The sequence below is a fragment of the Mobula hypostoma genome, chromosome 6 (assembly GCF_963921235.1).
Source record: "Mobula hypostoma chromosome 6, sMobHyp1.1, whole genome shotgun sequence".
Classification (NCBI taxonomy): Eukaryota; Metazoa; Chordata; class Chondrichthyes; order Myliobatiformes; family Myliobatidae; genus Mobula; species Mobula hypostoma.
This window is the reverse complement of record NC_086102.1, coordinates 71,876,371-71,889,993: the sequence shown is the minus strand read 5'-3', so window position 1 is coordinate 71,889,993 and position 13,623 is coordinate 71,876,371. Positions and strand designations below refer to the sequence as shown.

Sequence of the window (13,623 nt, the reverse complement as noted above, 5' to 3'; positions counted from 1 at the left end):
GATTTTCATTTAAAAATTGTTGATCAGTTTTGCTTTAAAAGTTGGTTGTAAAATTTAACACAACCCTGAACTCCTTACAAAATGGACAGAATGATGAATGTCCTGAACTTGGATGGAAGGTATCCTCATTGAAGATATTTAGATCAGATGTGATTGAATCTTACTTGATGCGCAAGGGTCTAATGGCTTCATTGTTCCTGTGAAGTACCACACTCCACCTTCCGCTTTGTGAATTGGATTTTTAGATGAAGAAATTGGAAAGCTAGATAGAAGAAAAATCAGTTTATACAGATCTGCAGAATCATTTGCTTTTAAAACGCAATTTAAAATGTTACTGTTTCTAAAAATGTAAAAGCTAACCATTTTATATTGTCTATGGCAATAGTTCTTGGTGCAAAATGATGTAACTAAAGAATCTCATTCTATTTTAATGCATTGCCAAGTCCATTAAAAAGCCACAGTTCAAATAGGATTACTGATACTATTTTCATATAATTTCAATTATCAATATGTGAAGTAAATTTCCAGGAAACCAGATGGTTTATGTGAATATTGATCTTCCTTGTATATTACCATATCAGAGAATGTGTTTGTATTTAAAAATACATTAACATGTTTCTTTTAAGTATGCTGAACACATTTACATTTTAATAAATAATGACCATTAAGTTGTGTTCATGCATTAGTGGGAATCTATTGTGGATAATTCAGTCTCTTGTCTTCCTTATGGTTTTGAAGCATTTGCCTGGTTTAAAAATGCCTGTGAATTCTCTTTGATTTGCATGACAGCCTTCCTTTGAGGTAAGGTTTGTAAATTGTTCAAGTTTAACATCCACAGTTATTACAAATCCTCTTCAAATGCTTTGTGTGGAGCATATTTTAAGCATGTTCAACTTCCTGAATGATTACTGGCAAAACACCTTTTGAGATTAGCACATGGAACTTTTGTTTTTAAAGTTTATGTATAGTAGTCCTTGTCTCATGTACTTTCAATCACAAGCAAATGTTTGATGTTGGTCCCAGAGGGGACAAACTACTTTAATGTTAGTTCTAGCTTAGCAGAGAATTCTTTACTTTTTAGTTCTAGCTTAGCAGAGAATTCTTTCCTGCTATAAAACCTTTAAAAATCCAGTATTGCAATAGGAATAGAGTTATTCCTCTCAATTAGTTTCACCTTTGGAGCATGGCTGACCTTTACTTCAATTCCATTTGCTTGCCATCATTTGCAGTTTCAATAGATGTGGGATTGTCTCCCTATTAAGGAACAAGTTCCTGATTTCTACTGCAAATGTATAGAGAACCATTGATTCTGATTTGTCTACTGAATACCCCGGCTCTTATTTTATGATCATGGTTTAATTTCTTCCACCAGAGGAAATAATACCTTTGCATATATATTTATTGAATCCCAAATGCAATACCTAATGGATCTGAAATCTGCAAATAAAGCCCAGTCTTACTTAAACAAATTCAAAAGTAAAATTCCAAGCAATGTAGTTTTAAGTTGTGGAAGTCAACTAGTGTGTCTAATCTGCAGAATCTGGGAACAAACCCATCTGCAGTACATGATGCCATGTTTGGTTCAGAACCAGAACTGAGGGGGAGGAATACTGGGTGGTTTGTTCAGTCATAGGAGAAAATTTTGGGATTGGAATGAGTTTGCTGTAAAGGATGGTGAAAGGAGAAAGAAAGGACCTGGTTGAGATGGAGGATGCAAATCCAGAGAAACTAATGCTATCCACTGAGGATAATGCACTCATAATGGATGGGGTGATGATCTACCATAAAGATGGCAAGAATGTGAATCTGATGGTGGGAGGAGGGGTTGAGGGGGGAAGTAAGGAGATGAGTAGGAAAGGGGAATTGACCGTAAAACATAGGAGCAAAAGTGGGCAATTTGGTCCACTCTGCCACCCCTCTCAACCCCATTCTCTTGCCCTCTCCCTATAACCTTTGCCCTTACTAAAAGAACCTATTAATCTCTGCTTTAAATGTATTCGATGAATTGACCCCACAGCCATCTATGGCAATGAAGTCCACAGATTAACCATCATCTGGTTAAAAGAAAAAAAATTCTCCTTATCTCTGATCTAAAGGAACATCCTTTTGTTCTGAAGCTATGCCCTGTGGTTCTAGACTCCCCCACAAGAGGAAACATTCTCTCCACATCCACTCTATCTAGGCCTTTCAGTATTCAATGGGTTTTAATGAAATATCTCCTTATACTTATAAACTCCAGCAACCAAACGCACCTCATATGTTAATCCTTTCATTACTGGAATCATTTCCATGAACCTCCTGGTTCTTCTCCAATGTTAGCGCAATCTTTCTTGGATAAGGGGCCCAAAACTGCTCACAGTACTCCAAGTGCAGTTTGACCTATGCCTTAAAACCTCAGCATTATTTTCTAATATCCCTGAAATGAATGCTAACATTGTATTTGTTTTCCTTACCACCAATTCAACTAGCAAATTAACCTTTAGATAATCCTGCACAAGGGTTTCCAAGTCCCTTTTGCACCTCTTATTTCAGAATTCTCTCCCCAATTAGAAAATAGTCTGTGCTATTCCTTCTGCCAAAGTGCATGACCATGTACTTCCTGACACTCTGTTCCATCTGCTACTACTTTGTCCATTCTCCTAATCTGTCCAAGTCCTCCTTCAGACTTCCTGCATCCACAACATTACCAGCCCCTCTACCTATCTTTGTATTGTCCATAAACTTAGCCACAAACCCATCAATTCTGTCATCCAGATCATTGACATGTAAAGTAAAATGAAGCGGTCCTAACACTGACCCCTGTGGGACATCACTACTTGCTGGCAGGACCCCTCCTGCTGGACAGTCAGTCTTCTATCCATGTTCATATCTTTACAGTAATACCATGGGATCTTTTCTCTTATTAGCAGCCCCATGTGGCACCTTGTCAAAGGCTTTCTGAAAATCCAAGTAAGCAGCATTCACTGACCCTCCTTTGTCTATCCTGCCTGTTATTTCCTCCAAGAATTCCAATAGATTTGTCAGGCAAGATTTCCCCTTGAGGAAAGCATTTTGACTTTGGGCTATTTTATCATGTGCCTCCAGGTACTTTAAAACCTCATCCTTAATATGGGGCTTCAGCATCTTATCAACCACTAACTGGACTCTAATTTCCTCTCTTTTGTGTCCCTGCCCTATAGAGTGGAATGGCATCTGCAATTTTCTAGTCCTCTGGAACGATTCCAGAATCTAGTATTTCTTGAAAGGTCATTACTAATGCCTCCACAGTCTCTTTAGCTACCTCTTTCAGAACCCTGAGGTGCAGTCCATCTGGTCCAGATGACTTACCTACTTTTCAGCTTCCCAAGCACCTTCTCCCTTGTAATAGCAACTACACTCACTTTTGCCCATGACACACTCGAATTTCTGGCATACTACTGGTGTCTTCTACAGTGAAGACTGATGCAAAATACTTAAGTTCACCTGCATTTTCTTTGTCCCCCATTACTACCTCTCCAGCATTTTCTGGAGGTCTTCCCTTTCCACTCTCCCCTCTTTGGATATCTGAAAGTACTTTTGGTATCTTCTTACATTATTGACCAGCCTAACTTCATATTTAATCTCCTCTCTTGCTGCTTTTTTTTTTACTTGCCTTCTGTTGGTTTTTGAAAGCTTCCTTTACAACATTACATGTCCTCTTTTGTTTTAATTCTGTCTTTGGCTTCCCTTGTCAGCCACAGTTGTCTGATCCTCCCTTTAGAATACTTCTCTTTTGGGATGCATCTATTCTACGCCTTCTGAATTGCTCCCAGAAACTCCAGCTATTGCTGTTCTGATGTCATTCCTGCTAGTGTCCCCTTCCAGTCAACTTTGGCTAGCTCCTCTCGTGCCTCTGTAATTCTCTTTACTGTATTAAAATACTGATACATCTGATTTTAGCTTCTCCCACATAGAATTCTCCTTGCAGTCTATCATATTATGTTCATTGTCTCCTAAGGGTTCCTTTACCTTAAACTCCCTAATCACATCTGGTTCATTACACGGCACCCAATCCAGAATCACCTTTTCTTTAGAGGGTTCAACCACAATCTGCTCTAAAAAGCCATCTTGTAGGCATTCTACACATTCGTCCTCTTGTAATCCAGCAGCAGCCTGATTTTCCTCAATTTACCTGCATATTGAAATCCCCATCACTAACATAACATTGCCCTTTCTACGTGTCTTTTCTACCTGCTTTTGTAATTTGTACTCCACATCCTGGCTACTGCTCGGAGACCTGTATGTAACTCCCATTGGGGTATTTTTATTCTTGCAGTTTCCTAACTCTACCACAAGAATTCTACATCTTCCAATCTTGTGTCATCTCTTTCTAAGGATTTGATTTCATTTGTTACTAACCGTCACCTCTGCCTACTTTTTGATGTAATGGGTACCCTTGGATGTTAAGCTCAAAAATATTATCTTCTTTCAGCCGCAACTCAGTGGTGCCCACAATGTCATTTCTAATTGTGCTATAAGATCATCTATCTTATTCCTTATACTTTGTGCATTCAAATATACCTTCATCACCCTTTTCAATTTTGCCCGAAAATTTACCTCTCTTTTTTTGTCTCAGTACACACCGCATTTACTTGTATACCAACTGTTTTAAAAGAAGTTGGTTGGTGGAGAGTGTGGAGACGAGAGGCAACAAAATCTAGGTTGATATTTTTGAACATTTTTGCAGCAAAAACATAAATTCCTTAAATTCTCTTAAAATCATTAATTTCCAATTAATAAGGAGAATATTGCAAAAATCCACATTCTCTTAGGAAAACAAGTTAATTACTGGTAAGATAAGGATATTCGATCTTTTAACAGCACATCTGGGTACTGCAGACATTTCTGTCAGTTGATAATGAATAGTGACGGGTCCGTAACTACGACAGACACCAGCTAATGCAATGTGTTATCTACACTTTTTGGTTATTTTCGGATTAAGCAGCTGCAATTGCAGTGCACATAAAATAATCTGCTTAATTATTTGAAGCTCAAAAATACTAATTTTGTTTCGAAAACCACCTTGCATGAGGTGCTCTTTACTGTTTGCACAGCATTCCTGGGAGATCTTCAGGCTATTTCAAACTTCTACTGAAAGCAATGATTTGTTAATACTTAGTTATAACTGAAATTGTCCATGAAATGTGCACTGTCTTGATTCCTTATTATAATCCATTCTTTACCTGATAGTTGGGTGAGCTTCTGTTGAATTTTGTTTCACTTTAAGACTGCTTAAGCCCTTTTGTATTAAAGGAAACAAATAGCTTTAGAATAATTCCAATGCTGTGTTTTCACTTTCAGGTGTTTGAAAGGTAAATCCGTCAGTTCACAGAATATTAAACGAATATCAGACACAGTTTCTGATCGCCTGCGGATCCCATGGTTGTTGGGCACCGGTGCCAAGAAGATTGATGTCACAATTTTGCCACCTCTTATGTTCCTCCCGATCTTCCTTCATATTGCAGCCCTTCACTTCTTCTTGGCACTCGTCATTCTGACATCCTTGCCAATATTGGTGCTCTGGTACTATTATGTCACTCACCAGAAGAAGGGGCACACGCTGTTTTTTCTAAGTCTTGGTCTCTTTTCCCTGGGTTACATGTACTATTTATTTCTGACTGAGGTTATGCCTAGAGGAAACATAACCTCTGTGCACTTGATTGCGATCACCAGTGGTTTGGTCCTGACACTAACGAGTTTAGCACAGACCAAGAAGGACCCAGGCTACCTCAGAACAGATCATGGAAGTGTTCTAATCAAAAAGGTTCAGAGAAATGACATTTCATTGCACAATGTGAATGGTACAAGCCAAATTCAGCCTGTAGGCCGGGACACGTCCTCAAAGATGAATCTTTCTGTTCCTAATGGCAAGTTGCAAATGGATCAAACTGAATTCAAAAAGGACTGGTGCACAGTGTGCAAGATTTTAAAACCACCTCGTTCAGGACACTGCCGAATATGTGCATCCTGTGTTCAAAGACTGGACCATCACTGTGTTTGGTAGGTGCAATGCTGATGTAGATAGAGCTTTAAGTTCATTTTGGCCTGCCGTATATTGAAAGGTATGTGGAATAATTACAGGCAAGTTGACCTGTGTTGCAAGTGAGAGAGTGTTTTTAAAGTGTGGTAGGAATGGTGGGTTGGAGTAAGGAAAAGCCAAGGAATAAATTACAAGAATCACCAGATTTAATGTTGTAAGCGATTCTGTGTAATTATCTGTTTCTGCAATGAATCAGAATCAGGTTTATTATCACCGGCATGTGATGTGAAATGTGTTAACTTAGCAGCAGCAGTTCAATACAATACATAATCTAGCAGAGAAAAAAATAAAATAAAAATAATAAACAAGTAAATCAATTATGTATATTGAATAGATTTTTAAAAATATGCAAAAACAGAAATACTGTTTTTTTTAAAAGTGAGGTAGTGTCCAAAGATTCAATGTCCGTTTAGGAATCGGATGGCAGAGGGGAAGAAGCTGTTCCTGAATCGCTGAGTGTGTGCCTTCAGGCTTCTGTACCTCCTGCCTGATGGTAACAGTGAGAACAGGGCATGCCCTGGGTGCTGGGGATCCTTAATAATGGGCGCTGCCTTTCTGAGACACCGTTCCCTAAAGATGTCCTGGGTACTTTGTAGGCTGGTACCCAAGATGGAGCTGACTAGATTTACAACCTTCTGCAGTTTCTTTCGGTTCTGTGCAGTAGCCCCTCCATACCAGACAGTGATGCAGTCTGTCAGAATGCTCTCCATGGTACAACTATAGAAGTTTTTGAGTGTATTTGTTGACATGCCAAATCTCTTCAGACTCCTAATAAAGTATAGCCGCTGTCTTGCCGCCTTTATAATTACATCGATATGTTGCGACCAGGTTAGATCCTCAGAGATCTTGACACCCAGGAATTTGAAGCTGCTCACTCTCTCCACTTCTGATCCCTCTGACGATTGGTATGTGTTCCTTCGTCTTACCCTTCCTGAAGTCCACAATCAGTTCTTTCGTCTTACTGACGTTGAGTGCCAGGTTGTTACTGCAGCACCATTCCACTAGTTGGCATATCTCACTCCTGTACGCCCTCTCGTCACCACCTGAGATTCTACCAACAGTGGTTGTATTGTCAGCATATTTATAGATGGTATTTGAGTTATGCCTAGCCATACAGTCACATGTATATGAGAGTAGAGCAGTGGGCTAAGCACACACCCCTGAGGTGTGCCAGTGTTGATTGTCAGCAAGGAGGAGATGTTATCACCAATCTGCACAGGCATTTTATTTATTTTATTTGTGATTTTTTTTTCAGCTAAACAGCCTGCAGAAGGGTTAAACTATTCTTACTAATAAGAGGACAAACTTTGGAAGTTTATTTTGCTTCACTCTCTCACACACGACGTCTTAGGGTAAAGGTTGACAAGGCTGTTTATATTCCACACTATTGACCACCATTTGAATGAACTATGGATTGTATGTTGCAAAGTGAAGCCTTGAGAGGGAAGTTGAGAACAGTGTCAGCCTTTCTTGTGCTGATATCATCTAATGAAATGCTGTAGCTCTTGTGAAGTCTGGAATTCTTGCTTAACCTGAAAGTTCAATTGGACACTATTGAGCTGAAAAGCAGATAATTAGCTCTCATTTACAAACACTGTGAACTGGATACATGTGTGAGGAGTTAATGAAGGTAGTCTGGTCTGGTGTGTTTTTGCTGTGATTTTTTTTTCCTTTTTTCAGCAGCATTTTCAGTTAATCCCTGTTTCTTTGTAGCAAGCATTTGTCATTTATAGTTTGGGAGAAATCAGTTCAGCTTGGAATGCATGAAGTTTTACTCAAAACCATTTTATTTATTTATCTTGTTCTGTTTCCAGGATTAACAGTTGTGTAGGTCAAGGCAATCACCGTGCATTTATTCTGACCCTGTTTCTTTTCCTCCTCACCTCTCTGTATGGAATTAGTCTGACACTGACCACTATATGCAGGGGACAAAGCATTTTCACAGCTCTATTCTATTGTCCTGGAGTCTACAAAGAGCACAGGTAAGAAAAAGGATAATCACTTCTATGGTTTTCTTGATTTAACAGAGCTCATTTGGATAAAAACTAAATTCATAAATAGAATGGAATGTGTAAACTATTCTACATAATTTTATTTCACAAATTGGGTTCATATGTTGGAGGGATTTCAATGCACTTGATTTTATTCTTAAGAACCCATTGTTTTCCAAGTAACAGCAGTTAGTTTCGGTTTAACGTTATTGGATCCCCTAACCCATCCTCAATACTAGTCAGCGTTTTCCAGCTATTAATGATTTTTCAAGCTAATCACCTTCTGTGTGAAGAAATACTTCCCGGCTTCCATCTAAAATTTTCTTGTGGCTTTGAACCCATATTGTCTTTGTGTTGTTAAAATGCAACAAAAAGAACTATCCATATTTTATCCTATTTAATATTTCGTACTTTTCTATAAAGTTTAATTTGACAGGTTTTCCTCGAAGCTCCTTTGTTTAAAAATTCAAATTCAAGGCTCCCACTTTTATCTGAGGTTTGTAGCCCATCTGAACACGGTGACAAGAAGTCAGCCCTAATGTTACTTAGTCTTGTCAATCAGCTGAGATACAAAGACCAGAAGTATATGCAAAACAATAATAATTTCACCAAACCACGTGCAGCCTCTCAGTGTGGCTTCTTGGGTAGGGAAGAATATCTCTGGCTTATTTATTGCCTTGCACTGTGTAGACGAGGAGAATTTGCCACTACTCTTCCACCTTCAGCTGGCTTGCTGAGAGCTTTATAACCTCACATGGAGTCCATCTGCTTTTTGAGTTTTGTGTCCAATCTCCAGTATTCTGTCATCAGCCACAATAAAGTTCATTTCACCCTGGTCAGTCCTGTCAAGACTGCTTAGTCAAAATTTAGCTGACTCCCTTTTATTTCCAGTCCAGTCTAATTTGGTTAATTTTAATGACCATTTTCACAGCATTTCTTAGAAATATGTGTAAATATCATCATAAGAAAATACCTGAAATAAGTTATTTTAAATCCAAAGGATACTGATTGTGTGTTAATAACGGCACAGATCTTCCAATCCGAAGCTATATTTTCTGTGGTAAAGAAATGGGACTTGTGTATCTCTATTAATCTTGAGCTGTGCTTTCAATTCGGGAATGACATGTGCCGTAGAGAATGTTCACTGTTCAGTGAGCAGCAGAACAATAGAAATGAGAATAATCTTATGTTGACTGCTGGCCAGTACAAGTGACATCCAAGCTCAGCTAAGTCAACAGTGAATCTCCAGAACTACTGGCTGTAGGAGATGGTGGAAACAGAAAATATAGATTTATAGAAATGTAAATTGGATGGGCTTCATTACAAATTTGTACTTGGGATCATTTCAGGTAAGCCTCAGTCCAGACTACATCTTTGCTCATTTTCTCTCCTTGTCTAGTCTGCGTTGATTTTATTGTCATTGCTTCAGTAGTTGGAACCTATTATTTTAACAATAAAATACCAGAGGTTTTTGACTCATAATTGCTGTGTCCCTGGGTTAGGCAGGGAGAGGTTTTCCAGTGTTCCTGGTCATAATTTAGTGATCCCCTAGCTGTTACTGCAGAGAGTCGAGAATGGGAGCAGCAGGATTGGACCCAATTGAAACTCTCAATGGTCAGTTAATGTGTGTAGACAACATTTCTGGAAATTGATGAACTGATGAATTACAGGTACCTGTGCAATTGTAATTCAATCAGAGTTGTAGAAGAGCAGTAAAAGCTGACAGAGGAGAAGGGAATAGCAATAAATAAAGAAATTTGTATTCTAAATATAGGCATTGCTTATAAGGCAAGCTCCTATTTTTAAACATCCTGCGTAATTGCATTGTTTAATATCAGCTCATTTGAACAGTTGTAGTTTTGGTTGTGTTAGTGATTTTATTTTGTACTGAACAAAACAGATATTGTCAGTGCTAAGAATAGGGCTTTTATCCATTTCATGTACCATTTTAAGCTCCTATCTCTTATCTCTGTCTAGATTGCTAAATGGTAGCAAATGGATTTATGATGTAGGTATATACCAGCAAAGAATTTAATTCTCAGTGTTATTGCTGGCTGAAGAGAGAATTTGGAATGAGCATAACTGATATGGGCTGGGCTGGGCTGGGGAAAGGAGATAAACTTTGGACTTGGCAGTGAATAACTACTGTTATCTTCTGTCCTGTTCTGTGCCTGTTGGAAATAATTTTAAAACATATTGAGGTAAAATTATAAACACGAGGAATTCTGAAGATGCTGGAAATTCAAGCAACACACATCAAAGTTGCTGGTGAATGCAGCAGGCCAGGCGGCATCTCTAGGAAGAGGTACAGTCGACGTTTCAGGCCGAGACCCTTCGTCAGGACGGCCCAAAATGTCGACTGTACCTCTTCCTAGAGATGCTGCCTGGCCTGCTACGTTCACCGGCAACTTTGATGTGTGTTGAGGTCAAATTATATTGTGTGAGGGGAAAAATAACCTTTCACATGTACTAAATCTCCCTCTTGTATGCTGATTTGTTACCGCCCTTGGTTCAGCTATCAGTGCTGTTGTCAGCAAACTTAAATACGGCATTGGAACTGTGCTTAGCCACACAGTCGTAAGTATAAAGTGAGTGGTGCGCCTGTGCTGATGGTGATTGTGGATGAACTGCTGTTGCCAATCTGAACTGACTGAGATCTACAAGTAAGGAAGTGGAGGATCCAGTTGCACAAGGAGCTATTGAGGCCCCAGCATACATTGATCAACACCAAGTCACAGCCTGCCTACTACTTTTCTTGTTCTTTAATTAATGCATCATCCATGCAAATGCTATTACCTCAATATACTACCTGGGGTGACAACCCTTCTTGTGTCATCTTTTCAATTCTTCGCAACAATCCAAATTCACGCCAGCCATTCTTTCACCTCTTAAAATATTCTCCAACTTGTGTTCCCAAACAAAAATATGCTCTATTTATTCTAATACGACAGTAGTCTTGGACATGATGTCTATCGGAAACCCACTCACACAGACTTGTCCCTCAACAGTAATAGCCACCATCATGCCTCCCAGTGTAAAGCAGATCCTTCTACTTTGATTAACTCTGCGGAAACTATTTTGGCCCTTCAGAGTCTCTACAAGGTAATGAGAGGATTATGCACAAAGTTCCTACAGAATGACCACAAGGTGAAGAAACTCAACTGGGTCCTTAAAAAGGCCGACAGAAAAACCAGGAAACCTAACACGAGGGTTACCGCCTGTCTTTCCTACATTTCCATGGTTTCTGGAAGGATTGACAGGATCCTGAAGAAATACTGGATTAATACCATCCACAAACCCATAAGGAAGCTCAAATCACAGCTTATGTGGGTCAAAGATTACCTGGGAATCAGGACAGCTAGTGTTTACAAGATTCCCTGTGAATGCGGAGCAGCTTGTATCGGCCAGATGGGACGCACGGTGGAAACCTGCATTAAGGAGCACAGGAGGTGTATCCATTTGGTTTACCTGGAGAAAGGTAGCAGAACATTGCATTTGCAATGGCCATAGGATTGACTTTGGCAAAAAACTACCGTGCTGCGCCAATGGCTTTTGGGAGCACCTGATGAAGGAAGCAATTGAAATAAAACTAGAAAAAAAGACCGTAAACAAAAATGAAGGTCTCGCTCCAAGTAAGAACTGGAATTCGATTGTTAATGAGATGGGACAGTAGAAACCTGATTGGGTGAGAACTAGCCAATCAGGAGGGATGATGACAGGGGTATAAATACCACTGGACTAGATGTGCTCAGGCATCATCCCTGATGAACCTGGCAGTTTCTCATCGAAACGTTGGTTAAAATTGATACCTTTACCCAACTGGAAGCCCGAGAAGAGTTTATTCGTCAAATATGCTGGGAAAGCAATAGATCCTTTGTTCTTAAACTGAAAAAAATTTAGCACAATGGTATTTGTGAATCTTAAGGTGTAATTTAAATTCCCAGTACTCTCCAAAATGAAATGAATGAGATGCACTTAATTTTTTTGACCTCCGTGTACAAATGGAGCATATTTTTGTTTAGGAATGTATGTTGGAGAATATTTAAGAGGTGAAAGAATGGCTGGTGTGAATTTGGATTGTTGAGAGGAATTGAAAAGATGACACAAGAAGTGTTGTCACCCCAGGTAGTATTTTGAGGAATAGCATTTGCATGGATGATGTATTAATTAAAGAAGAAGAAAAATACTAGGCAGGCTGCTACTCAGAGTTATCAGTGTATGCCAGGGCCTCAACTGCTTTGTTGTTAATAGCTTACAACATTTAACCAGGGTTTTCTTTTGAATGGATGGGAAATATTCTCAGTATTTAAAAATGTTCTTGTTTTTGAAATTCAGAAGTATTGGAGCGTTGTGCCTAGATTCTGGAATGTTTCTGTGTTTACAATAGCATCTGCAAGTTTCTCTGTTTGCCATGAGTATATTTATATATAATTTTTGTAATGCTGTGAATTCTGCTTTATCTTTCACAGTACTGCTCTGTCATTCACCTGTGTCTGGTATTGCACAATAGTCACTGCGGGAATGGGTTACCTTTTCCTCATCCAACTCATCAACATCAGTTACAACATCACTGAGCGAGAAACACGCTTTGCTTTGAGAGACAAAACTGGAGACAAATATCTCTGTGGGCTAATCATAAAAACTGATGAGTACAACCGAGGGCTCATTAACAACTGGAAAGAATTCCTTCAACTTCAGTCGAATCATCTAAAGCCAAGATTTGAAGATTTAGTGTAAATGTTTCTGTTATTTTAATTAAGTTGTTGAGTCATAGATAAACGTTTATGACCCAATATGTGCCTGATACTTTATTTTTAAATCTACCTGAATGAAACAGTAGCCTTCGAAACAAATTAATTGTAAATGTGTCAAAAATAATGTCTCACACTGAAGATATTAGGACATTTTCCTTGGTGCATTGCAGTGGGGAGCTTGGTTTCAACGTGTAGGATATTGCTTATCCACAAATCCCTTTTTTTGTAACAATAAGATCACAGTCGATGTATCTTTTACTGCCCGTGTGTCTATGTATATAAAAACTATTTTCTTTTAACCAGAGTTTGTGATTTGTTTGGAAGAACTCATCAGGAAATTTCAGGAGTGCAAAAAGCAGGTTGACTGTAGGACTCTAGGATGATGCATAATATAAGGAAAATTAATGCAAGTAATATGATTTAAGGATAATATTTGGGGATTAATAAAGTTCTTAGTGAAATTAAATAGGGATTTTGAAAATTTCTTCCCAGGGTGTGAATATGGCAGGCGAGGCAAGCATTTGGCACAAATCATTGCGTACACTAAATTGTGGAGTAGTTTCAGAGTCGATCACATTGGTGGGCCTGGAATGCTGTGTAAAGGGGGGAATGATTTCTTCCTTTAAAGGCATTCGTGAACCAAATGGCTTTATGACAATCTAGCAGTTTTGTGATAGCCATAACTGTTAATTAATCACTTAAATTCTACAACCATGCAGGATTCTAATTTGTCTTTCTGAAGCAGTGGTCAGGAATCTATCAATTTATCTACAGCACAATCCCTTTCTAAGTTGGGAATGGGTGTGATAAATTGATTTTG

General features: G+C 38.8%; 1 protein-coding gene across 4 annotated transcripts in view; it reads left to right on the top strand.

Moving 5' to 3' along the window:
- Positions 1-13,515, top strand: part of zdhhc23b (zinc finger DHHC-type palmitoyltransferase 23b) — a 30,208-nt gene extending 16,693 nt beyond the window's left edge. The window contains exons 5-7 of one of the 4 annotated variants that reach the window (XM_063050984.1): positions 5,320-6,018; positions 7,873-8,040; positions 12,519-13,515. In XM_063050984.1, the coding sequence (XP_062907054.1) occupies positions 5,320-6,018; positions 7,873-8,040; positions 12,519-12,786 (1,135 nt within the window). In that variant the 3' untranslated portion in view covers positions 12,787-13,515. The remainder of the gene's footprint in view (positions 1-5,319; positions 6,019-7,872; positions 8,041-12,518) is intronic. The other 3 variants (XM_063050985.1, XM_063050983.1, XM_063050986.1) reach the window with 3 other exon arrangements.
- The last annotated feature ends 108 nt before the right edge of the window (positions 13,516-13,623 follow it).